At 55.7% G+C, this 24,743-nt stretch overlaps 3 protein-coding genes across 6 annotated transcripts; 1 reads left to right on the forward strand and 2 right to left on the reverse strand.

Moving 5' to 3' along the window:
* Positions 1 to 789: 789 nt before the first annotated feature.
* On the reverse strand, positions 790 to 9,475 carry MGRN1 (mahogunin ring finger 1). Of its 2 annotated transcripts, XM_034441415.3 has the most exons (17): positions 9,134 to 9,443; positions 8,618 to 8,736; positions 7,993 to 8,081; positions 7,137 to 7,283; positions 6,798 to 6,915; positions 6,348 to 6,414; positions 5,857 to 5,909; positions 5,434 to 5,481; positions 4,848 to 4,916; positions 4,410 to 4,569; positions 4,077 to 4,186; positions 3,465 to 3,691; positions 3,206 to 3,329; positions 2,564 to 2,609; positions 2,239 to 2,349; positions 1,749 to 1,793; positions 790 to 1,519 (listed from the first exon to the last, which is right to left on the reverse strand). In XM_034441415.3, exons 1-16 carry the CDS (start codon positions 9,219 to 9,221, stop codon positions 1,753 to 1,755), a joined length of 1,617 nt encoding a protein of 538 aa, XP_034297306.2. In that variant the 5' UTR covers positions 9,222 to 9,443; the 3' UTR covers positions 790 to 1,519; positions 1,749 to 1,752. The 2 variants fall into 2 exon arrangements, with proteins under 2 accessions (XP_034297306.2, XP_034297305.2); XM_034441414.3 differs by lacking the exon at positions 1,749 to 1,793 and having other exon boundaries at positions 9,134 to 9,475.
* Positions 9,476 to 10,384: 909 nt separating this feature from the next.
* On the reverse strand, positions 10,385 to 18,570 carry C14H16orf96 (chromosome 14 C16orf96 homolog). Of its 2 annotated transcripts, XM_034441419.3 has the most exons (17): positions 17,768 to 18,570; positions 17,054 to 17,158; positions 16,870 to 16,950; positions 16,206 to 16,292; positions 15,385 to 15,838; positions 15,127 to 15,197; positions 14,484 to 14,594; positions 14,291 to 14,365; positions 13,013 to 13,177; positions 12,787 to 12,905; positions 12,593 to 12,655; positions 12,427 to 12,513; positions 11,997 to 12,156; positions 11,713 to 11,812; positions 11,337 to 11,423; positions 11,033 to 11,177; positions 10,385 to 10,849 (listed from the first exon to the last, which is right to left on the reverse strand). In XM_034441419.3, exons 1-17 carry the CDS (start codon positions 18,254 to 18,256, stop codon positions 10,831 to 10,833), a joined length of 2,418 nt encoding a protein of 805 aa, XP_034297310.3. In that variant the 5' UTR covers positions 18,257 to 18,570; the 3' UTR covers positions 10,385 to 10,830. The 2 variants fall into 2 exon arrangements, with proteins under 2 accessions (XP_034297310.3, XP_087734868.1); XM_087878742.1 differs by lacking the exon at positions 10,385 to 10,849 and having other exon boundaries at positions 10,890 to 11,177; positions 17,768 to 18,546.
* CDIP1 (cell death inducing p53 target 1) lies at positions 18,347 to 24,682 on the forward strand. 2 transcript variants are annotated; one of them, XM_034441413.3, is made up of 5 exons: positions 18,347 to 18,683; positions 20,474 to 20,559; positions 20,640 to 20,774; positions 21,313 to 21,577; positions 21,813 to 24,682. In XM_034441413.3, the coding sequence occupies exons 2-5, from the start codon at positions 20,475 to 20,477 to the stop codon at positions 21,922 to 21,924; spliced, it is 597 nt and encodes a 198-aa protein (XP_034297304.2). In that variant the 5' UTR covers positions 18,347 to 18,683; position 20,474; the 3' UTR covers positions 21,925 to 24,682. The 2 variants fall into 2 exon arrangements, with proteins under 2 accessions (XP_034297304.2, XP_087734875.1); XM_087878749.1 differs by lacking the exon at positions 18,347 to 18,683 and adding an exon at positions 18,718 to 18,885.
* Positions 24,683 to 24,743: the final 61 nt, after the last annotated feature.

A 24,743-nucleotide genomic window follows, 5' to 3' on the forward strand; every position in this document is an offset into this window, starting at 1 on the left:
TGATGTGGAAAACATGGATTGCATCCATCTGCGGCATGCTGCTCTAGAGAGCAGGATTTGGGGGACAGAATAGGGTAACCCTCCCCAGCACTCAGCAAAGCCAGAGTTTCAGCCTTGCTGTTTGCCAGAGGGATGTGTCAGGTGGCACAGAATTAGGCTTGGTGAAGTCTGACACTTCCGCTTAGCGCAACTGCACTCATCCACTTGTGGGAATGGCTAAGCCTCGTGGTCCCTGATTAGCCTCTGCTTTCCACAGAGCAGGAAATTCCCAGCTTTTTCTAAATCTGGCCTTCGCCCGTTAAGAGATTATTAATAAAGGAAAATACAATTTTTGCCCAAAATGCTTTTAGCGTTGCCTTCTGTTTACTGGATAGCCTGGGCAACCTAGGAAAGCTTAGCCACTGTCCATTATAAACACAAAGCCAGTTGCCAAAACCTCTACTTCCACTTTCAGGAAGGCCCAGAATGTGGAGGTATCTGCAGCCCCCACCAATTATCTCATCAGCCTCAAAGGCAGGTTATGGCATCCTCCCCTCCTGCTTGGGAACCCTGCCTGCAAAGCAGTGGCGGAGTTGACCAGCTGCTGCAAAGGCCAGTGATGGAAGAGACCGTGAACAACCTTGAGAGACCGAAGGGAGAGCCACAACCTAGAGCATGGTCTGGTTACCCTTACAATAACAGTGGTATTAGAATGCATACGTTTACTTTCTTGGCCTGGATTAGCTCAAAACAGCTGACAAGCCAACACCTCTATTCCTTTGACTCCAAATGATGATCAGCACCAGAAAGTGACACCAAAAGGTTTATTACTATAAATATAGGAACACACCACCTAGGTGTGGAAAGAAGACAGGCACTAGAAGAGACTTGCAGGGAGGTGGGGAGGACAGCGGGAGTGGCTGGCAGCAGAATAAGGGGCCTCCTGCACAAGTCATGAGGGCCGGCCTGGAGGGGAAAGTCCCAGAACCGTGGCTACAATCAGCAGGTGGCAGGGGCTACATCTGGCAGGGAGATGGAGAGAACAGCCCTCTAACTCACAGGCCTGGACGTGGGGAGCTGCTTGAGCCCAGCTGCTCTCACAGAGGCCCCAAATGGCCAAGAACGGCTAAGCGAGAGAGCAGAGGCTTGGAAAGGGTTCCCCCTGGGGAGAGGATGGCCCATGGCAGCAGACCGGGAAGGGGTCTTTCCCATCACGGCCACAAAGGGGTCATGCACGTCCATACAAAGACACATATCCAGAAAAGAGACAGGGTGCTGGCCCAAGACCGGCCCAAAGAAGGAAAAAAACACGTCCATCTTGCTTTGTTCCTGAAGCTGTGTCCCTTCAAAGTAGGAGGGAGGGAAGGAAAAGGGGGCCCAGCTTCTTGCGGCCTCGGTGCTTGGAGTTTGATTCTTGGGCCAGGTACTTAGGACGGGTTTGGCCCACTTTCAACACGGAGGTGAGGCTGAAGGAAGAGGAACGGCTGTCCGGAATTGCTGCTCCCGTGGTTTGGGAGGGCACTGATGAAGTCAGAAGACCCTGGAGGAGAGGACAGAGGCAGCTCGGCAGTGTGGTAGCCCTGATGCTCCTGGGGCTGCAATACTGCTGGAAGAGCCAGGCCTGTTTCATCCTCCCTGAACGGCGGTGAGCAAAAAAGACCAACCAAACTCGCAGCCGAGAACGAGCCCACCCGGTTGTAGCTGCCCTTTCCCAACCCAGCTTCAGAGAAGGCGTCTGCTGACGCACAGGAAGGAAAGCGAAGACGTACCGGCTTACTCCTCTATCCCAACAGAGCAGGCGTCTGGGCCAAGGGCTGCCCAGGCAGGGCAGGGCCGGAAGGCAGACAGAAAGGAGGGAGATGTTAGAAAAAAGGCTCAGAATAGAGGACACCCCTTGTCCAGCCAAACATGGCGCTCCAAGAGGGAATGGTTCCCATCTGCCCCACCCTGCCCGCAAACAGATGCTGACTAGGCCCCTTTTTGAGCCACCGCTTCTCACCCTCTTCAGACCCACAGCACACAGCTGGGCCTCTTACACTGATCTGCCAGGCGCCTGCAGGGGCTCCATCTTCCTTGTGGAGGAAGGCTAGAAGGGCCAAGGGGGCAGCCCCAGCTCTCCCCACTGTAGCCCCCAGGGAGTTACAGAAGCAAGGAAAGTAGGAAAAGGAAGGTGCAGAGAAGCTGGGCTCTTTCCTACCAGCTTCAAGGAAGAGCCCCAAGACCCAGGCCGGACTGCCTGAGTGCCCTGCGGGCCCTTACCTGGCAGGTAGACATCAGCAGGCAGCTCACTTTCCATTTTCTGGAGGGCCTTGGCCTCGCAGGATTTGCTGCTTTCCTGGATAAGATCCTTCCCGGAGGAAGGCTGGCTACCTAGGGGGAAAGCAGAGGCAGTCCATTGGGAAAAGCTGAAGGAGGCCCCAACCCGCTTCCTCTGGCTGCCCAGGACCCTCCTCTGCACACAGCAGGCGTCCCGGCGTCCGTCCTGTCTTTTGTCCCATCACCCTTTCCTACCAGGCCCTTTGGGGTTGAACTCAAGCCTCCTTCCCTAAGACATCCTGGCCACCTGAATCCCCCGTGGGCTCACCTTGTGGCAGAGTGGCAGCCGCCTCGGCTTCTTCAGCTGCCAGGCTCTGGAGGAGAGGAGAGCAGGGTAAGCTTAGCTCTGCATTTCGCATTGCGTGTAAAACAGGCACCTCCATCAGGTGGGGAGCTGTACTGTGCCAGTATTTCGTTTTATGTTACCTGCCTGTCTCCACTTTGCCAAAGGAAACACTTCCAAGGCACAAGGGAAAAGCTTCAGCAGTACCTTCCAGCCATTGGGTGGACTCCCAAACCCAGAGGAAACAATCATTTACCCTTCAGGTTCTGCCTGGACTTGGGCTGAAGACTTGAAGAAGTAGGGAAGATCTGGAAATTGTGGGAGCCCCCCTAAGAGATAAAGCTCCCAAGGACCTCATGGCCCATGTGCTCGTGCTAATGGTCTCCACAGGAATCTCTCGGTAGCGAACCAAGAAGGCCAAGCCCTACACCAGGGAAGGCCTGGGGGCTCCCAGGGGGTGCAGAGCTCAGCCACAAGGTACGGTGCACTCTGGCATGGCCTAAACTACTGCTTCCAAGACATGCATGGCTGTTCCTCAACATGGCCTTCATTTCACAAACCATGGTGCCGGGCTGACCGCCATCTGCCAAGGATGTGAGAGCCCTTCTAAAATGGAGAGATGTTCACCTCAGGGGAGCTGTCTTCACCCAGGATGTGCCCCATCCCAGCAAGAGGCGGCTCCAGGGCCAGGTCTTCCGAGAATTTCTCCTCGTCTTCTTCATGGATCGGTGAGGAGGGGGACCGGAGGGCACTGCAAATGCAGGGGTGGGGGGGGGGGAAAGGAGGCTGTAGTGGCCATTAGGGAAAGGCAGCATCTCTCCCTCCCGAAGAGAAGCAAGAGGGATGTGTGGGAACAGCCGGACCAGGCCAGCCCTTGGCTGCTCACCTGTCTGGAGATTTGCTGCGCTTGTTCTTCTGGTGGCTGCTCTCCACACCTCCTCGGTCAAGCCCCACGAGGGGCCTACTAGATGGAGGGAGCCCGTCCAGCACCCCGGAGTAGCTGATCTCGTCATAGAGGGGAGCCGAGGGGATGGAGGGCGAGACAGAACGCAGACCGTTCAGGGCTTCCAGCAGGGAAATGGGCTCGTACCCCGGGGGGATGTTGTCCGAGCACTGCAAGGAGAAAGGAGGACAGTCCCACTTGTGAACAGGGACCAGCACCTGGTTAGCTCTGCTCTCATAACCACAAAAGAAATTGCCAAAGCCTGAATTTGTAACACAAATCCCATCTTTAAGGACAACTCTCAAAGTTGGCTAGAAACATCAAGAATAAAAACCTTGGACAGGGACTGAAAACAGAGCAAAGTTACCCCCCAAAAATCTTAGCACCCCAAACTTCCTTCCCTTGGTGGAGAGCAGCTTTTGGCGTTGCTGACCAAGCACTTTCTTCACTCCGGCCATTTTCACGGCTTCCAGGCAAGGACAGAGCCTCCCTGCTGACGGAGGGAACTTGGGGGAAGAGCAGGCCCTGGGTGGGGGAGGGAGGGGTCTGGCTCACCGAATGCTCCTCCCGATCCAGGCTCTGGGCCAAGACAGGACTGAAGGAGAGTGGTGACAAGGCACCTGGCTTCTTCCTCACTGCCCGGATCTGCAGCAGCGCACGGAAGGCTGTGGGAGAAGGAAGAGACATTCCTTGGTGCCCAAGGGGTCAGGTACCCAAAGCGCCCACTGGCCAAGGCATTGGGGTGGAATGGCAAAGGGTCAGACCTCTCGGGGACTCCTGCCCTTCTGGAAGCCTCCCTTCGGCCCCTCTGGGGAGCTTGTGGGAGGCTGATCTCAAACACCCAAAGACAGGGAGACCTCTTCAGTGGACCCCTTTCCCCCCACATACGCAAACGGCAGATGGGACAGTTGTTGGCCTGGTAGCGAAGGGTGTCGGCGCAGGAGTTGCACAGACAGAGATGCCTGCAGGGCAGGATGAGAGTGTCCCGCAGGTCCGAAAGACACACCACACACTCGTTGCTGTTGTCACTGTTTTCATCATCGCAGGGCTATTGGGACATGGGGGGGTGGGAATTAGCTGGGAGCCCCCTCACCTTTCTACAGCCACATCTCCCAAGTGGCCGGCCTCTCTGATGGAAACAGCTAACCTGAAGCCCTTCAGCAAGGACAGCAGGGACCCCTCAGGCCATCCAAGGCTTCCACTGACAGGAGAGGCAGAGAAGCCAGAGTTCAGAGTGCCCCTTCCCAGCCCTCAGGGAAGTCCTCTGGGAGAACTAAACTAGTTTTTTCCTGGCTGAAAGGGTGTATGTGTGTGCTCCTTCCCTACCTTGGTCTCTTGGTTATTCTTATTCTCGATGCCATAGATCTCCTGGAGCAGGTAACTCACCCGGTCCACCTGCGCGGGGGGGGGGGGGGGGGAGGGGGGAGCCAAGAACAAGCAGACACTCAAGCACTGACTACCAGTAGATATGTCTCTTGCCCATTCCAAGTAGATTGGGTCATAAAGAATGCCTGAAGCCCCCTTTGAACCTGGAAAGAGAAGCGGGTCAAGCTCAGCTGCAGCAGTAAGGGGTGCTGTAGTTCAGGCCTAGAATTAACCTCCTCTAAGGCAGGGCCTCCAAATATTCTCCCCCACCCCCTCACACCAGAGGAGAGGGAGCTGTGGGTCCCACCCCTCCCTGCTGTCAGGCCCCGCACTCCACTCAGAGGCTCTGGAGCAGCACCCTGGCCAGTACTTGGGGGGGATGAGGGGGGCAGTCTGGGCATTTCCCTGCTGACCAATAGAGCTTCCCAGTTGTGAGGCCAGAATCCCATGTGCCCCTTGCTGAAACCAGGAAGTGAGCGAGCACAGGGAAGGGCTCCATTGGAGCAGCATTCAGCCCCCCTCCCCAGGATTGCAGGAAAAGACTTACAATCTGCTTCTGTTTCAAGGGCTTTACAGAGAAACTGCCATCGACGTGCTAGTGAGCAAGAAAGAAGGGAGACAGATTAGCCCTGCCAGAAGGGAATATAAGTAGCCCAAGTTGCTTGCAATGGAAACCCCCAGCCCAATTTCTGAGATTGCTGCAGAGATTCCTGAATTGGCAATATTATAAGACCCAAAACTCAGGGGATGCGAATGTTTCCAGCTGAAGCAGAAAAACACAGCAGTCAAAACACCACCTGAAATGTTAAGAAGCAACCCAACCCAGTTTATATCTGCAACCACCAGAATGCAACTCCCCAGCCCTCCAGATGCCACGCTGCACTTTAAAGGTACACATCAAAGCTCTGGACAAGGCCAGCCTTTGGGGGAGAGAAGGAATCCAGAGTCCTGCAAGAGAACTTCTTCTTACCTTCTCGAAGGCAGCCAGGAGGATGTGGGCATGGCCAGTCACTTCCACAACAACTAGGAGGCAAATATAAGAATCCAGCTAGGAATCCAGCAGCTGGGCCAACTCTATGTCTCCGAGCTGGGAGGAGATAGTCAGGCAACCCTTTTGCTGGGTGAAACCTCTACTGGAGACCACTTCGGCTCTCCCAGCCAAGACCGGAGTGGGGGCAAGGGGTTCCCTTGGGATGGAGGCACAAGTGGACAAATCCCAAGGACTGAAGGAAGCAACTGATGCTGGGATGCAGGAGAGCAGGAGGCTGGCAGAACGGGAAGCCCCTTCTTTTCAAGCATCCCAAAAGATTGAAAGGTTGGCACTCTTGCCAGCTTTAGTGGAGTTCAGACCACTCAACAAGCAGCTGTCCAAGCCCCTTTGGCCCACCTTTTCAACCCCCCCCCCACCTGACATAGCCCCAAGGAGTGCTGTCCAACTCCAGGCATGAATCTGCTTCGTACCATCGCCTTCGTCTACCGTGGCTTGGATGACCACTGGAAAAATGCCCCGGTCCAGATCAAAGTTCAGCTGGAAGGAAAGGCCGAAAGATTAGCCACAGACTGAGAACACAAGAGAACAGCCTCTGAGAGGCATCTGAGTAGCTGCTGGCTCATTCCTCTCCTGCTCTCTGATGGGGGTCAAAATGGCTCCTCAGACAGCGCAATGGAGCCGTGACCGATGCAATCAAGACCAGGCAGACGCTGCCTTCTTGACCTCTCAGATCCTCCCTGTGGCTCCCACAGCTGGACTCATTTCCCAGAGGCAGGCAGGTTGGCTTTTGTGCCACATGAACCCAATGGCTTTGCATCCAAAGCCCTGAAGAAAGACCAAGGAAGCCAAACCTCTCCCAAATCACAAACTGCCCTGACTCTCCTCTACTCGGGAAGCAGCTAGAAGATGGGCAGAGTCACCTCTTCATCCTTCCAGTCGGAGAAGTCGATCTTGAAGGAGGGCAGGGAGAACTGCTGGCTCACCCCTCGCTTGTAGTGCACCGTCTCTGACTGCAGAGAAGGGTTCTTTGTGCTGTAGCTGCAGGTGAGGAACAAGGTTGGAGGCGCCATCCCAGGAAGGAGCGCTTGGCTCTATCCCTCTTAATTTCACCCTCCCCCCCATGTCTGCAAATGAGTCTTGGAGCTGCTACTTGTCAGCTGCAGCCAACTGACCAATGTTCACATTCCTAGAAGTGCCACCAAAAGAAGCCAGATCCGAGAGGCCCGTTTGTTGGTCAACCCCACAGTCCCTGCACTCACACAGCCATGCCACCAATCAGCTCCTCCGTTGCTTGGCAGTAGATGGTGATGGCCACCCGGGCATCTGCATCAAAGGTGAATTCAAGGCTATATAAAGCCTTCTGCTTCCCGTTCTCCTCTGTGGGGCTGTCAACATCTTCTTTGTACCTGCACCAAGGAAGGCTAAGTCAGCAGAGGAACAAAATCCATCCACTGCATCTCCTGGATGGCCAAAAGGTCAATTTGGTAGCTGAAGTCTCTCGATCTCCTTACATTTCCCAGCCTTTTCCAAATACTGTTTCGGTAATTGCCCCCTAATTACACTGTTGGCAATCTCTGCTAAGGTGCCTCTAAAGAGTTCTTTAATACTTGTTACTTCCTTTTTTTAAAAAAAGAGTTTACACTATAAAATAGTAACGAGAATAGACAAAAAGCGGTTTTTTTGATAGCTAGGGACCCCTATCAGCATGTATGTCCATCTCACCCTTCATCTTCCCTTAATTTCTCTGCCCAGGTTCTACTTGGGTCTCTTGGTCACTTCCTTCCCAACTAACTCCCAGCTGCTGCTTGGCCATTTACGAGAGGCCTTCAGAGACAGGAAGATCGGCTGAAGGCAGCCTCAAAGGCTGGGCAGCACAAACAGCAAGCGTTTGCACTACTGCAGCTCAAACCAAATTGACCCTGTTTGGCCACAAGTGAGAGACACCATCTCTCATCTGCCAGTCATTGGCGAAGAATGAAAACCATGGCAAGGGAATTCCTGGGCAAAGGGGAAAACAACCCACCAGTAGGTAGCCCTGGCCTTAACCACAGGGAACAGATCAGCCTTCCCAGGAGCCGGAAGAACTTCCAACCACCAGAGTTTGGCTTGAAGTACCTGACCAGACGCAGGGAGTCTTTGCGGATGTTCACCAGGCTCCGAAGGGTCTTTACTGGTTCATGAGGGGCAGGGGTCACGTAAGGAAACTGGAAAGAGAAACCGGGAGTCTGTGAGGCAGGGTGAAAGGCAGATGGGCAGCATGATGTGGGGCAAACAAAGGGGTTGGGAGACTATCTACACCCCACCCCACCCCGCAAAAGAACTATGGTTGAAGTGGTTTGGCTTCCCTGGGGCTGCATCCGGGTAACAGGCATGTCTCTGTCAGTCCAAAACTTTGGAGCCCAATTAGCATTCCAGGGTGGACTCTCTAGGCACATGGCGTGAAGCCAACTCATTGAGATATGTTCCGGCACTATGAGTTTAGTATATCATTAACTACAAAAACAGAACTGCATTCAAATTCAGAAAAAGCGTCCATTACAATCCAGTATTTCCAACATTCAGTGGGTTTTTTTTTAAATGTAGTGCAAATCTTAAACAAGAACTATGTTTTAAAACACATACATAAAATTAATATATAAATATTAACTTATCCCCTAGATATACTTTCCCCTAGTTCATTTGGATCCTGAATAAATGCGAGGTTCTAAGGAGAAAAGTTCCCGGGGCTGCCTGCGCTTACCTGGACGGGCCGGTTGCCCAGAAAGTTCAGGTCCATGTTCTCCCCAAACAGGTAGCCCTCGGGATGCGGCATGTCGAACTTCTCGCCCCCCATGAAAAAGTGGCTGGCAAAGTAGTTGCCTGATGCCCAGAGAAAGGAAGAGAGAACGTTCCACGGCCGACCTTCCCGCTTCTCCGCGGCCCACACCCGGCTCCCCGGGCCTTCCGCACCGCCCAGAGGAGCCCGGCAGCCGCAGCAGGGCAGGGGCGGCCTCCAGCCTCGCACCAGCCTTCCCAGCGGCGGATCGGCCAGGCTGCCTCCGGGGCCGGTTCTGCCGGGAGCCTCTTTCCCTCCGCGGCCGCGGTTGTAGCCCGGTGCTCGGGCTCAGGTAGACTGCCCCGCGTCAGGGAAGCTCTGCTCCTCTGCCCAGGAGGCCGCCGGGCTCCGGAAAGCCCCCACGAAGAGGGGAAGGGTCCCCGGCTGGCGCCCGGGCAGAAGGACGGGGTGGGGGCCGCCGGAGCCAGCGCCGGGCCTCACCGGACTTGGGCGGGTAGCGGTAGGCCGAGTTGGCCTGGATGTCGATGTCCTCCACGCCGGCGATGCGGCGGCTGAGCAGGGAGCCCATGGCAGGGCAGGAGCTGGCGGCGGTCGCCCCTCTGTGTCGCCCGTCAGGCAGGCCTGCAGGCCGCTGCCGCGCGGAGCACCAAGGGAAAGCGAGTCATCACTCCCCGCCTGCCCGGTAGTCGTCGACAGGTTCGCCAATCTGCTGGGACTACGCTTCCCAGCAGGTGCCGCGCTCGCCTCGGAAAACAACAACCGCCCGTCCGCTCGGGCCGCCCTAAAGGGGAAAGGGCGGGAGCTGCGGCCGTCAATCAACCCGAAAGCTAGGAGAAATCAGAACTGTGGCAATGGAGTAGAGCGGAAGCCGCGCACTGGCAGAGCATGATGGGAGTTGAAGTCCGCATTCTACAGGCAGAGCCGGAGCGGGGTTCCGATGGGGCTGCCGAACTCTATCCAGGGTGCTGAAGATCGTGGGCGCCCCGCCTCAGCTTCGCGAGTACCGGCCCGCGGCGGAAAGGCCAGCGAGAGCCCCCAAGCGGGGTCCCAAAGCAGAGGCTTCTCAACGGCCATCCGCCTCAACCTCCGGCCGCAGCGCCACCGTCCCACCCGCAGGGAAGCCAGAGATGGCTGGAAATGCGGCGCAGGAGCCGGGCTGGAGCAGCAGCACCGCCCAGCTGCCCACCAGACCTCCTGTCCCGGTGAGGGCGAGGGTTGGGGACCCCGCCCCAACCAGGACGAGGCTGGCAGCTCCTGCAGTGGCCCCCCTGGGAGTCAAGGTGCTCCTGGAAAGGGTTCAGTGGCCCCTAGAGGAAGAGGGTCAAGAACGGAAGCTGCCTGCCCGCCCATCCGTCCCTCCGGAGCTTCCTTTGGAGCCCCCAGCCACCACCCCACATGGGAAAGGGAGGAGAGGCAGCTCTCTGCCCCCAAGGGCCTTTTGGTTTGGAGGGTGATAGACTGTTGCTGGGAAACATGCCCAATCCCACTCTTATGAGGAAGGGAATGCAAAATCCCAAAAGCCTCCAGCTGCACCTCATGGAAACATCTAGGTTTTAGGCACCAATATTTCCTCTTTTTAGCTACCCACCAGCCTGGACTGATCTGCTTTTACCAAGGCATCGGATGACCAGCCTTTCCCTCTTTTGCTAACCACCCACCAAAGGGAACTGCTGAGGTTGGAGGGAAAAGAACCAAGTCCCTTGCAGAACAGAGGCAGCAGTTCACAGCATGTAGAAAAAGAATCTTTATAGAATCATTTTCTCACTAGATGAATGCTTTCCTGGGCCATGGCTGAGACAGGGACAGTATCAGGAATATCTCCGGGGTCCCATACGGAAAGGGAAGGAGAGGCACATTGGTCAGGTTTCTGAAGATGCCAGGGCCCAAACTGGAATCCCTGGCAGATCTTGGCCCCAGGAATACTTGTGTTCACTGTCATCATAATGAATGTTTTGTTTGGGAATCCTGGTTCACCATGGAGAGAAGCACCATGTTAGCCCATGATCTGCTGAACATCTGACGTAAGTCAGGCATGATGGTAGTTGTGGACACAGCCGCTCTCCTTTGAAAGCCAGGCAAGTCTGTGGCCTCTGTTTCAGATGGACGGGAAGCAACTTCTTCCGTTATAGCATCAGAGATCTGGCAGGGATGACCAAAATCTTCAGGGAAGGAGTCTGCTAAAAGCTACGGCTGCCCCTAGAAAGACACCATAATGGAGGCTGACTGAAAGGCCCGGGCCAGATAACACAGCTGAGAGGGAAGGAAGGGAAGCCCACAAGACACCTCCGCCTCTACCACCTCCTGTCCCGTCTGGGAGGAACCTGGCAGGTATTTAAGAAGAGAGAGGAAATGACATGGGGCTCATGGAGTTGAGCTCACAGGCCTGGAACGTCCCTTTCGTTCTGAACGTGGCTTTCGCTGAGGGTGGCACCGATGACTGTTCTGTCCACAGGATCACAGCTAAGCTGCTGCGGTCGCTGGTTGCTGTTAGCTATTGCAGACCCCACTCGACGGAGGATGGAGGCTGGAAAAGGGAGAAACCAGGCAGGGTCAGGATTCTTTCCCAAGAGCCATTTTCCCCCATGCTACACTTGCCCTGCTCATATTTCACATGGAAGGACATGGCAGGAGGACCCTCCAAAATAGAACAACTAGAACCCTGGCAGAAAAGAGGCCAACTCACGGGGGTAGGGCACTGCACTGATGTCTGCAAAGGCAGAGCGGACTCTCTCCATTCGCACCCCCGTCGGAGGCCGGGGAATCTTCAGAGCTGTGTGGGGAAGAAGCACAACAGCCAGGCTGTGAAGAGGTTGCCAAGACTCTCGGCATGCAGAATGGGGTGCTTGAAGTGAGGAGTGGCTGAGTTGGGGAACGAGGAGAGCAAGCCAGAGAAGCCCACCGGGTTCTCCTGTGGCTAGGGAGGGTATTTCCAGCCACTGGGCTTCCCCTAGGACGACAGACATGCCTCTCCCCCAAGAGCCCTCTCAAGGATCTGGAGATGCCAGGCTGGGAAAAGGGTGACAGCCCTCCCTGGTATGCAAGGTGGCCAATTCACCCACCTGCAAATTCCTTCTGCAGGGCAAAAGTCCGCTCTGCTGCATGTGAACTCACTCGGCCTTTGTAGAGGACTCCGTTCACCCCCAGAATGTCTACCTCAGTCTGAGACAAGAAATGCACAGAAAGAGAAGGGGCCACCCATGGGCCACAGTCCCGACCAGGAGGAGAGCAGCTTGGTCAGTGCCTTTTGGACTGCTACCGAGAAGGAATCTCCCTTTCCAGAAGCTCAGGAGCACTTCTCCCTCCCTCCCACACCTGCTCTTTGTAGGCCCTTAGGATGGCTCACGTTGTCGTAGGTGATGGCAGTGGGGTCCCCATAGGGGTAGAGGGTGGCGAAGTCCTGGGCCCGGGACAGGTGCTTGAGGGCGCAGGCTTGCTGCTGGGCTTGGCATTGCCAGCAGGTCTGCAAAGGGGGGTTGCCACTCATCTCGCTCGGATCCTGATCCCTGGGAAGGGAATCAGAGGCCCTGCTCAGCACCAGCAGCAAGCGGGCCGGCTGCCATCTCAGGTCTCCTGGCCCCAGAGACACAGACACCATGTGCGGGACAAGCAGTAAAGGGAATGCAATGCTGGGGGGAATCAATGGCTGGGAATGCAAAGCCTCCTATCCAGCACGGAGGCGCTTCCTCTGGGCGTGTAGAGAGAGCTGCTCCCAGAACTCCCACCCAGCTGGCCCAGGGAGCCCCCCCCCCAGTGTCCCCAGCCAAGTCGCTGACCTTTTCTGCTGGTGGAAGAGGTATTCATAGCCACTGGCACTGACTGGACGAGGCTTCAGCGTGGCCTTCCGGACAGTGATCATATGCCTGGGAAGAAGCATGGGGCGAATGCAGCTGCTGCTTGTCCGTCTGCTGCCCAACCCAGAAAGGCACCAGGGATACTTACGGCCCGGTCATCATGGTCACTGGCCGGTCACAGGAGATGCATTTCACTCTCTCAAAGAGCTGCCTGCAAGGCACAAATCAAGGGCTGTTGTGCAGCTCCAACAGCCTCCCTCTATCAGGGCCACAAAAGAGGGGGTGCCTCTGGCAGGCTATGCAACCCCCGCCCCCCAGCTGGGCTCTGCCGTCCCTCCTCACTTCTTGAAGCCAGCTGCGCTGTCGGCATCAAAGCGGGGCCCCTCACTCAGGTACTTCTTGATGAACTTCCACACCTCCTCCAGCTGCCGGCTCACGGGGTCCAGGGCCAAGCGATCCAACTGTGGGGCAGCAAGGGTGGCTGAGCGGGCCGCCTCGCTCGGCAGGAGGGGTCTGCTCTGTGGCAGCCAAGGTTCCCCCGGGGGGGTGCTGGACAGGGAGGGGTCACCTTGCAGTCCATGTCCACAAAAAGCTTCTCGAGCGCCTTCTGCCAGTCCTTGTCCTGCAGGGACATCTTCTGCAGCAGATCCTGCATCATCTCGCTGAGTTGGCTGGTGGCCAACTGCAGCTGCCCGTGGTTCACCATTGCCTCCAGCGCGCTCTTGTCAGCTTTCTGGGGAAGAGAAAGCAGGTCCTCCCTGAACCCCAGGCGCTGACAGAGGGGGGCAGGGGAGATCACCAGGCCAAGAGAGAAAAAAACCCAAATCCCCCCCCCACCCCCCTATGTAGATCAACCTTAAAGCCAGATTTCCCGACAGCCAATGCCCAGGTTAGGAGGGGAGAGAAAGTGCCTTTTGCTTCCAGAAGGGCTCCTGTGGTTTTAATGACAGAGGGCAAGGCAGGGAATCAATTCCCTGAGTTGCTGCTGGGGCGTATGCAGGCCCAAAAGGAAGCTAGAGCATTTGAATGTCCTCCCCTTAAAGGCACAGAAGCCCCGTGACCAGGGGTGAAATGCTACCAGTTTGCTCTGGTTCAGGCGACAGGTAGTTAAAAAAGCTACTGGTATTTCCGACGATCAGCTGTGCAGTGGGGTTTAGCTTTGCTAGAAAGCAGGAAATCTTGCTTTTTAGCAAAGCTAAACTGTGCTGCCCAGCTGATTCTCCCCCCCCCCCGTTCTACTTACCTTCCCAAGCCTCCTTTTGGCACGTACTGCTCATGCACGTGCACAGCACACCCCAAAAGGAGGCTTGGGAAGGTAAGTAGAACAGCTGTGCAGCACAGTTTTAACTTTGGTAGAGAGCAGGAAATCCTGCTTTCTAGCAAAGCTGAATCACACGCCACAGTTGATCCCCCCTCGTTTCTACTTACTTTCCCAAGCCTCCTTTTGCCATTTTTTGTACATGTGCATGCACATAGCCTGCATTCATTGCACACTGTGCATGCAGCGCATGTTTGGCTGCAGTGTGCATGCGCGGCCAGTAAACCGATAGCAAACTGGTTTGGATTTCACCACTGCCAGTTATTGCCTCTATCTGGAAAAAGTGTCCTCTTTTCTTAAGAAAGACATTTCCTTTACATGGATAGTGACAGGACTTCACTTAATCACTGGTGATCCTGGAGCAGACAAGCAGAAATCCCAGGGATTTCTCTTCTGTCTGAGACTGGGCTGACTTCAGGTTGGAAAGAAGCAACCAGAGGCTTCATCCAACCCAGTTTCTTTTCCACACCAGAGACCTGATTGGGGTGGGGGAAAGATCGTCTCCTCCAGTTCCAAGGGACTCCTCACCACATTCATCTCCTCTTGAATCGAGTCTTTATCGGCTTTCTTGACATCCAACTGATGCAACAGGTTGCGTATGATCTGTAGAGGGAGTAAAAACTCAATTTTTCCCTCTGGCTCAAACTGCCTGGGCTGCTTCCCAGCTTCTCCACCAGCCACAAGCTGTGGCTGGTCACTGAGTGGCCGTACAGCCTCTTACCTGCATCTCCGTGCTGCTCCTGGATAACCTCTCCACTCCCTGCTGCAGGTTTTCAAATTGTTCCCTCAGCTTCTCCATCTGCTCCAGGGTCTCTTGCAGAGACTCCTTTCCCTGAGAAAGAAGCCAGCGTCTCCATCCATTCCCTGGTATGGCCAGCAACTTTGGCCCGAGTCCAGCCACTGCTGTGACCAGCACTTTCCCTGAAGAGGTCCAGGTGGATGCTCTGTGGTGCCTGGGCAAACCCAGAGCTGATTTGCAATGGGCTTTTCTTGTAGGCAGGAGCCTCAAGGCCTCCAACAGGCAGGATTCTGAAAGCACTTTGGGGTCTGTCTGTTGCCCAGGGCAAAGGGGGCTTCCACCCAGAATCTCTTCCCCACTGGACTGCCATCTTGGATGACATGCCCTCTCCCCTCAGTGGCAGTGGGCTGTTGAGCATGTCCAGACCATAGGGTGAGATTTGCCCCCTTAAGACGTTGTCCCTAAATTTCTATTGTCCTTCAAATCCTAAGCCGCCCCCCCCCCCCACAATCTCTCTCTTGCTCTGTCTTTGTACCTTGGCTTTGCACATTTGTGGAAATACATTCATGCAGGGCCCGCCCCCACCCCATGCCCATCCCCTGCCAGGCTATGCTCCTGGGGGCACCTGCTGGCTTTGAGTTTGCAATGTCTCCATCCGTTCCAGCAGCGACTTCAGCTCGGGGGGCATTTCAAAAGCTAGAAATGGGGGAGAAAAGGACTTGTGCCAGATTGCTCAGACTTAATCAGCCTGGGGTTGCAGACTTCAAGGCAGGTAAAGAGCCTCATTCTGAGGGCCAGGAGACAGCGTCCCCAGCTGGACATCATCCCAATTCCCCCCAGGGAACAGCAGCTGGGCCCCCCATAGATGTTATCTCAGGCTCACCTGCAGGGCCTGCTGGATACTTCAACTGGGCCTCCAGCTGAGTGATGTGCTTCAGGAGAGCTTCGTGCTTCTCGGGCAGTTGGCTCAGAACAGCGAGGATCTCCCGGGATGTCTTCTCTCTGCCCCTGTCCTCTTCTGCTCTGCCCCTCCTGTCCTCTTCTGCTCTGCCCCTCCTGTCCTCTTCTGCTCTGCCCCTCCTGTCCTCTGGTGCTCTGCCCCTCCTGTCCTCTTCTGCTCTGCCCCTCCTGTCCTCTTGCACTCTGCTCCTGTCCTCTTGCACTCTGCTCCTGTCCTCTTGCACTCTGCTCCTGTCCTCTTGCACTCTGCTCCTGTCCTCTTGCACTCTGCTCCCGTCCTCTTGCACTCTGCTCCTGTCCTCTTGCACTCTGCTCCTGTCCTCTTCCTCTTTGCCCCCGTCCTCTTTCTCTCTGCCATCTTCCTCTTCCTCGAAGGTCTGAAATGCCAGAGTGGGGCAGGAGGGTAGCTGTGCCTTGCAAACAGGAGTCTCCTCAAAAAGGGCACTTCTGCTGTTCAGCCATACAGCATCAGCATGGGGGGGAGAAGCTGGCTGCAGGGACTGCCCCCTGCTACCTTCCTCACCCGAGCAAGGGAGGTCCCGACCTCCAGACCCATCCCATTCTTGCTGCACTTTGCCTTTCCAGGTGAGTCAAGAGGATCCAATTTATCCAAAGATGCGAATTGACTCACCTGTGTGTTGGCGGGCTTGCTCCCATCATGCCAAGGGAACTAGGCAGGCACAGAGAGATGCCAGGTGCCCTATCTGGGCCTTCAGGGTGAGGATGCAATTCAGCCATACTCACTTTGCCGGTGAGCGTCTCGCAAAGGGCACTCCAGGACACCACCTTCGAGGCACTTGCAGACAGGCTGACCCTTTCTTTTACAAGGCCCTGTGCCCGCGGGGGGAGGAGAAGGTTGAGCCCGTTGGGAAGGGGGCAGCCAAAGCAAACATTTGTTTTCAGAAGCAGCAGAGGCTTGTCTTAAACAGGGGCCGAGAGGAGGACTGGAGCCTCCCGGGGCCTGTCTGCAAAGCCCAAGAGCATCTGTCCAGGGACTGAGAAAGGGGTACTAAGGAGGGGAGAATGGTGCCCAAAACTGGACAGAAAGCCCTATACATTAAAGAGATTGTGTATCTTTTTAATTAAAGTTTCAGGTGCCCCCTATGGAAGTGCCACTCTGTCATTCTTGGTGCGTGAAGTAACCGCCTAAATGCTCTCAAGGCCCAGCCAGCCTTTGAAGAAGTGTGTGTGTGGAGGGTGTCCTTGAAGTTCCACCACATCATCTCACCCCCATTTCCTCACTCCCTGATGCTCTGCCTGCCCATCTGAAGGCCTTGCCCCGCTCCCTCTGCCAACACGGGTGGCTGCAAGGGGCAAACGGAGAGGCGAGAGAGGCAGGGCATTGGGTTAATGGGTCTGGGGGGCACCAAGGGAGTGGCAAGGGCACAAGGGTTCGGGATTCTCTCACCAGTTGCTCCTTCATTTCTTCCATCATCCTGGCCTGTTTGTCCAGGCTCAGCAGCCGCTCTTTCATTTCTTCTCCGTTGATCTGTTAATAGCAAAACCAGCATCAGAGCTGCAGCCGGGCAAGGATCACCAAAAGCACCCTTCGGGACCCAAGCCCGGAGTCTCTCTCCCTCAGGACCGCTCACCTGGGCAACCTCTTCTTTCAGCTGCCCCAGTTCTTGCTGAAAGCCCTCCGTGGCGATTTTCAGAGAGCAGATGCTATTCAGCAGGTCCTGCAACGTGTTCATGGCCTGAATGGGGAAATAGGAGGCGTCACGGAGGGCCAAAGACCAACGAGTGGCTGGCGGAGACTCTGCACTGCTTGCAGGCCGTTCATACGGTTGTTGCAATCTAGGGAAAGGGCAGGGAGGGGGGCTTCGTGGCTCCACAGCCCCACAACTAGATAGGAAACCTCAGATCCCTTAATTATGCCTGAGCACCCACAGTTGCTTGACCAGGAGGAAGGTGGGGGATTAGGAATTTTTAGAGCACTGCCCAGAGAAGAACCCTGCCTCTGTGGGGATTTACTTAACGTTTGGCACTCAAATGGCAAAAGAAAGAGATGATGGAAGTGATTGTGGGGCGCTGGGGAAGCAGTGGGTGAGTTGCAGAAAAGGGAGGAAGCCGCCCTCAGACACCAAGGTGCCACGGGGCGTGTTCCTCATTTCTGGTTGCTCAAAGCCTCTCTTCTATTCACCCAGCAAGGGACTCTCTATTTGTGAACCTCTTTGCCCGATGGGCAGCAGAGGTCCGGGGAACTCCAGGCGAGGATGGCCAGCTGAGCGTTGACTGGAAGCCTGGAGGTGGTGCGGTTTGGGGTCCTGCTGCCTGCTTGTGAAGGGCAGGGCAAGTGGGGTTACCTTGGTCATGCCTTCCTCATTCAGCTCCATCTTCTTCTTCAGCTGCATCATCTGCCACATGTCCAGGGCGGGCTGGCCCATGCCCTGGCTGCGGGCCAGCAGCTCTACCGTGTCAGGGGGCTCATTCAGGAACCGGAGCTGCTTCTCGATGGCGGTGATCCTCTCCTGCATCTGGTGGAAGATGGAACTGGACTTCTGCACCGCCGGGAGGGCCTCGGTGGCCGAGGTGGCTGCAGAGGCCCCGGAGCTGGGGGGTGGCTTGATGAACTCCAGCTCCTCCGCCGACACCTCCCTCCTCAGGTCCTGCAGGCGGAGGTGCTCCACCAGGCTGTGCAGGAACAGGTGCAGCGCGTTGAAGTTGACATTGCCCAGCTCCGGCGTCCCGATGGCCAGGTTGATCAGCTCCACGAAGGAGAGGCTGCGGCTCATGGTCCCGCTGCCCTGGGGAGGCTCGCGGCTCGCAGGCGGCCCCGGGCCGGGATCCGGCATCAGCGGCGGGCGGCGGCGTTCTGCTCGCGGGAAAGTTTCTCCCGGTTGCTAGGAGACCCGGAACGCGGCGCGGAGGGCGGAGGCGGGCGAGCTGGCAGCCGCTGCCAGGGGCCCCGGAGCAAGGCTGGCCCCGGCGCCACCCCCACGCCGGCCCCGAGGCCCGGCTCGGCCTTCCAGCCCGCTCCCTGAGCGCCTCTTCCAGGCCGCTCGCCCTCCCTCGCACCGGGGACATCGGCATCGAGGGGCTCCCGAGCGTCCGATCAGTCCCGCCGGGTTCAGACAACCTTCCCGACACGCGTCTCGGCCCGGGGGGGAGGGCTTTCCGGCGCGCGGGGGGCGTTTCCCGAATCTGGATTGGTCCCGTCCGCCCCGAGGCCCCGCCCCGCTCTGCCCGGCTCCGAAGCGGCTCGCTCGTTCCGGTCTGCAGGTGAGGCGGGGGCGGGGAGGGGGAGGGGGTGCGAGGCGGGCGGCGGAGCCTTCTGGGTTCCTCGCGCGCGGCATGCCGGGGCTTGTGGTCTCCCGGGCTACCCTTCCTGCGCCCCCCGCGGGGAGCTAAGCCAGCCCCGCCGGTCGAGGCCGCCGCTCTCCCCGGCCGCGCCGCGCCTTCTGCTCCGGAGCCGCCGCTGCAGGTGCCGCCCGGGGGGGGCTGGGGGGGCGCTGCGGGCTGGGAGCCCCTGGGCGGGCAGAGCGTCTCGGGCCCCGGAGCCGCCGCGGGGGGAGGGGAGGGGAGGGGAGGGGGAGGGGGGGATAGGAGCGGGCGCCCAGTGCCCTCCTCGGGTTGCTGTTCCGAAGGAGGCCCGGAAAAGCCTGGTGGTGCTGCTGCTGCTGCTGCTCCCGGGCGGGGATGCCGGGCGCCGGCGCTGATCTGCTGGGCCTCCGCTGGGGCTGTGACCGTGCTGGGCGAGCGAGGCTGCCCTTTCCACCTGGGCCCGCAGCCGCCCTTATGCTGCCCCCCCCCGGGGTCCTTTGGTGCCGGGGCGGCGTGCGGGGCCTGCCGAGGGGACTGTAGCCGTGCCAGCCTTTTGCCAGTCGGAAACAGGGCCAGCTGCCTTCCCGAGAGGCTCTGCTCTTCGTCCCCGGGGCTCCGCGAGCGGTCGGGGCGCGTGCCCAGGCCTGCTGGAGGGGAGGCCGGTCCTTTCCGGGGACTGCCCTTGGCTGATGAATCCAGGGCGGGGAGCCCAAGGGCTGCTGGGTCTATTGCACAGAAGGAGCATCTGGGCTGTCAGTCTTCATGCAGTTATTGGAGATTCTAGAGTGACCCTTGGATTTGCTGCTGTTGTTTTGGCTGGAGAGGAGTATTTTTATTTGTGTAACCGGCCTTTCTTCTGGCTGATTTACTTGTTTGCGGTTAGCTTGCTGGAATCTTGGGAGCCGCGTGGAGCTGTCCCTTGGAGGGCAGAGGGTCTGTGTCCACACAGGGGTGAAAGCTGCTGTCTAAAGTGATCTCCACAGGAAGAAACTTCCCCAAGGCACCTGACTGCCTCCCTTTCCCTTTCTGTGCACCAGCCCTGTTTGTCCCTGTTCTGATCCAGGAAAGGGGCTTTTCTGGCCACAAAGGCTGCCACCTTCGAACAGATGTCCTAACGAGAGACCACAGTGGTGCCCCCACCCGCAGTCTGACAGGATCCTCCTGTGTCCCCCCAAAGGGTCAGGCTCAAAATGGGTCCATCTCTTTGGGGCTAGAAAGGCACTTATGGTCCTGGCTGATGCCCCCCCCCATCCCCCCAGTCAAGGAAGTGACTGGCAACTGACTCCACCTGCAGGGACTGTGTGGCCAGAGGATCTTTGGCTGCAGCCGGATGAATTTGTATAATAGCCAGGAGTCTGTCTCCCCCAGCAGACTCTCCGTGATGCTCACAGGGACGCCCTGGAAGGGGAGGCCTTGGGGAAAGATGGGGCATCCCTTTCCTTCTGGAGAGCTGAGCCAAGCACCCCTGTCCAACTGGCTATGGGTCTTTATCTCTCTGTCTCATTTAGGGCAAAACCCTTCAGGCCAGGCCAGCAGAGGGGCAGGAGGAAAGCCTTAATTTGTCCTCTCCCCTGAAGTCACCAGCAGGAGGTTGGGCCATTTGTGGCGATCCTTTTGTCAAGAATCCCATGAGAAAAGCCCCCCCCCTTTCCCCTGGCTGAGCTCTCCGCTCTTTTTCTCATACCTTTCCTAGCCTGCCTGCCGCCCATCTCAGCAGCTCTGCATCTTTCTGTCTTTCTTTCTTTCAGCATGTCCAGTGACCCTCCTCCACCCTACCCCGGGGGGCCATCAGCACCCCTCCTGGAAGAGAAGGATGGGTTCCCCTTCCCTGCAGGTGAGGTTCTGTTTGTGACCCATTACACACCTGGTCACCTTTCTCCCCATGTGACACCCTGTTCTTCCAAATCTTCTCAGATAGGAGCCCTCCGGCCATGGTGCAGCCCCCTTCCGATGTTGGCCCCCCACCCTATGAAGCAATGCCTCCCCCCCAGCTGGGCTTCATCCCCCCCCCTGTGCCAGCAGACAGCTCGATGCCCTACGTCCTCCCTGGTGAGTGGCATGGGAGACGGGGAGGGCTTCGTTTCAACCTCCCCCCCCCCCCGGGGTGTTTGCCAGCCTAAAAGTTGCTCAGGGTTGGTAGTGGCTAGGGTGGCACACAAGCCAAGTGTGGCAGAAGAGAATGTCCTGTTGTCGCAATATCAAGGCAGCATATAAACCTCCAATCCAAGCAATACGAGGCACAGCAAAAAATAGCTAAACTAGACCTTTCAAGCTCCAGAGAACAGAAATAAGGTGAGGGGCTGCTCTGAGCGGAACAGCAGGTGGTTCTCTACTTGGGGCCTCAGTTCTGTGCTGCCTTCAAGTGGCCTTTGGTCACAAGGCCACGAAACCCAGTGCAGCAGTTAGCCAGACAGTCGTCCACTGAGCAGTTGCTCTGCTTTGGAGGCTCCGGGTGCAGCCAGGAAGGAGGAGTTGGGACAGGCTGATCTCTAGTCTCTCTGCCCTGGCCTGTTAGGATGGCAGTGGCCGCAGTGCCCCTCGGAGCTCTCTGGGCCTTAAACGAGTCCCTTCTCCCCTTCCTTTATAGGCAGCTACTATGTGCCTCCAGGGCCACACGCCCCCATGGGCTACTATCCTCCCACTGGCCCCTACGCCCCTGCTGGAGGGCAAACAGCAACTGTGCTAGTGCCATCGGGCACCGCAACCACTGTGACGGTCCTGCAGGGCGAGATATTCCAAGCCGCCCCTGTCCCAACAGTGTGCCCGCACTGCCAGCAGGCCATCACCACCAAAATCAGTCATGAAATCGGCCTCATGAACTTTCTCCTGGGCTTCTTCTGCTGCTTTATCGGGTAAGGGGAGTGGGGGTGGCTGTGAAATCTGAGTTTGGAGCAGGCTGGGGGGGTGGGAGGAACAGGTGTGGGGGGGAGCGTGCCAGCCCCTGCAAGCCATTCCTTTGGGGCAGACCGTCTTGTGGGCTCCCAGTGGAGGGAGGGGGCATCCAGGGCTGTGTTTCCCTGACTCTCCCCGGCAAGTGGATGCAAAGATGCCCGTCCTGCCCTTCACCATTTCTCCTCTCCCTTCCAGGTGCACCCTGGGCTGCTGCTTCATCCCCTGCCTGATCGATGAATTTAAGGATGTGACCCACACCTGCCCCAACTGCAAGGCCTACATCTACACCTACAAGCACATGTGCTAGCAGGGCCTGCTCAGCTGGAAAGCTCTGCTGCTGCCTCCTGGTTTGCCTTTCCCGTCTGCTTTTGTGCTTCTTCCTTCGCCCAGAGAGGCTCAGGGGCTGTGCCCCCCCCCCCAAGGCTGCGGGGGATCTGCTGGGCCGGCTCCGGGAGGAATGGGAATGCGAAGGGAAGCTGAGCCAGATGGGTGGCTCTCCCCCCCCAAGGAGCTGCCGGTGCTTGGCTGGGGCCGCCTTCAGTGAGAGGATGAGGGCTTCATCCGCAGTGACGCCTTAGGCACTGATCTACAGCGGGTAGAGGGAGAAGGAGCGAAGTCCCTAGGTGCTCTTGGCTTTTTTAAAAAAAAATATTTTCTTAATTAAAGAGCTTAAATATAATAGTAAAAGCAAATACACATTAAAATTAGAAAAAGATAGCATAGAAGTACAAAGTAAGGAAAAGATAAATAGGAAAAAGGAAAGAAAGAAAAAAATATGTAAAGTGGCTTCCATTTTCATCACAAGTAAAAGCAAATTTCATATTGCTCCCTACAAAGTTACACATACTTTTTTCTTCCCATCTTTTCCATACATAAAATCATAAACCATCAGCTTTTCAGTCTTGGTTTTAGCAAAAGGTCTATAAAGTCCATAAACCAGAGGTTTATAAAAACATGCCTTGCTTTAACCTTGATCAAGCAAAGCAACCATATATTCCTTTCTTTTACTTCTAACAATCTTGATCTTCAATTCATCCGGATGCGGCTTTTTTCTGTGGCTGTTTTGAGCCTTTAACAGGCTCCTTTTGTAAATCCAGTGGAAAGCCATTATCCAAGTCATTGTCTTGGTTTGCCTTTTGTATTTACCCTTTGATTTTCTAAGCCTTAACCAACTTCTATTATTTATCCAGTAAAAAGTCCTTATCAGGGTCCTTCTCTTGGCATCCACGCATGTTCCTATTAATTTTATTTTCAGTTTGAGTGCCGCTAACTACTATTTCTGCATCAATTAAAATTTGTTGCACGTCTGTCGTTCCTTCATATTCTACAGTCTATCCAGAGAAACAGACATTGCTACTGATACTGTTAATACTGTTAAACAGTATCAGTATCTGGCCCTATTCTTCAAAGATCTTTAATTTAAATGTTAGCGGTATTTTGTATAATTTTGTAATTCCTAAAGACAAGCTGGAGTTTTTGTTTTTTGGGGGGCTGGATTTTAGTTCCCTTTATTGTCCAATTTAATCACAGGGTCTCTTATCTATGTTATGACTTGCGGTAGCCAAAATAATTCTGGTTCTTACAAAAAGCTATTTATATTATATAATTTCAAAATCTTATGGTAGAACTTTCAATATTCCAAATTTTCTGGAGTCTTAAATTTGTTTATAACTTTATTTCAAAATCTTGTTTGGCTTTTTGCCTTTCATTTCAATTTTTTTAAAGTTCTGAAACAAATTTTCTTTTGTTCAGGATAAACATTTATTCACACTGTGACATTTCAAACTTGTCCCTCTGAAGATTGTTAGCATTAGGATGTTTAAATGAGTGATTTCCAAAAGTGATTAGAAGGGATGTTAGTGAATTTAGTGTCCTTTAAAAGGCGCCAGCCAATCCCTTTGTCTCCTGGAACTGATATCCACAATAGTCCACGCCCATGCAGTCCCCTCACAAGGAGCAGCTATCCGAAGCACATGTGGGCAATCCCTTATCCTCTCCTTAACTGGAGGAGTTAAGAGTAGATCCAGTCTACTGTCCTGTTCTGTGGTCTTTGTCTCCACTCTTTATGGAGACATGTTTAGCTTGCCAAGCTCCCACCCCTAGAAGTCCAGAGCTGTTGGCTTTTCTGCTTGTCCTAAGTATTGCTGAGGCCTACCTTTCTATCAAAGGGAAAGCTTGAAGGTTTCGTTCTGTGTTGGTGGTTCCCACATCTATGATTGCTCCTTGCACTTTTGAAGAGGCTGTTTTTTGATTCTGCACAGCTCTCTGTGCTTTGTAGATTATGGCCAGGCACCGGAAGCCAGTCTGCCTCTTGCTTGTAGGAGTGTGCCTGACAGTGAAGTAGTGGCAGAGTTGTTTATTCAGGAGAAAGAATTGGCCCAGCCAAAGCACCCCACGCAAGAAGCGAGAGCTGGCTCCCCATCATTCCATATCTTGTTTTGTCTGAGCCATCTCTCTCAACTTGGGTAGGCCAATAGCACCATCCATCTTAGCTGGACTTGAATCCCGTTTGCCTATTGGAGGCGTGCAGGAGGCCCGGAGCCAGCCCCCACTCCCCCCCTGCAGATATTCCTCTGCTCCGAGCCAAACCTGAGCGGAGAAAATGTGCTTGTCCCAGGTTCCCTTTGTGATTGCTTGTTGTTTCAGGTACTAAACTTAATAACTACTTTATGGAAATGTGAAAACCCCGTAGAGGCACACGCACACGCCATTTTGCACTAGTTTTGCTAAAAAGCCCTTGTCTGACCCTGATGAACAGGGTGCACAGGAGCTCCTGAAGTTTGTGGTGGGATAGCAGGTGGCTGGTCCGAGTCCCTGGCTCAATTTTCCAGAGCCTGAGCTGCCTTGCCTCAAGCACTTGTGCCCCTATTGGGGTACTGCCCAGGCACCTGTTCACCCAAAGGCTGCCCACTGAGGCTGCAGAGCACGGGTGGGCCTGGCCTGGGTTTGAGGGCTCTCTAAAGCACTTGGAACCAGCAGGGAATTCTCATCCCATTCTTCTTAGAGGGGAGTAACCTGTCAAAGCTCTTCCATGTTTGTAGTCAAATAAAAAAGATTGACTCTCAGCGGATGTGTGTGCTGTGTGTCTGGGGCATAATCCAGAGCCTGGCTGTTGGGGGCCAGAGT

This window comes from Pantherophis guttatus, chromosome 14 (assembly GCF_059756535.1).
Source record: "Pantherophis guttatus breed Tessera chromosome 14, ASM5975653v1, whole genome shotgun sequence".
NCBI lineage: Eukaryota > Metazoa > Chordata > Lepidosauria > Squamata > Colubridae > Pantherophis > Pantherophis guttatus.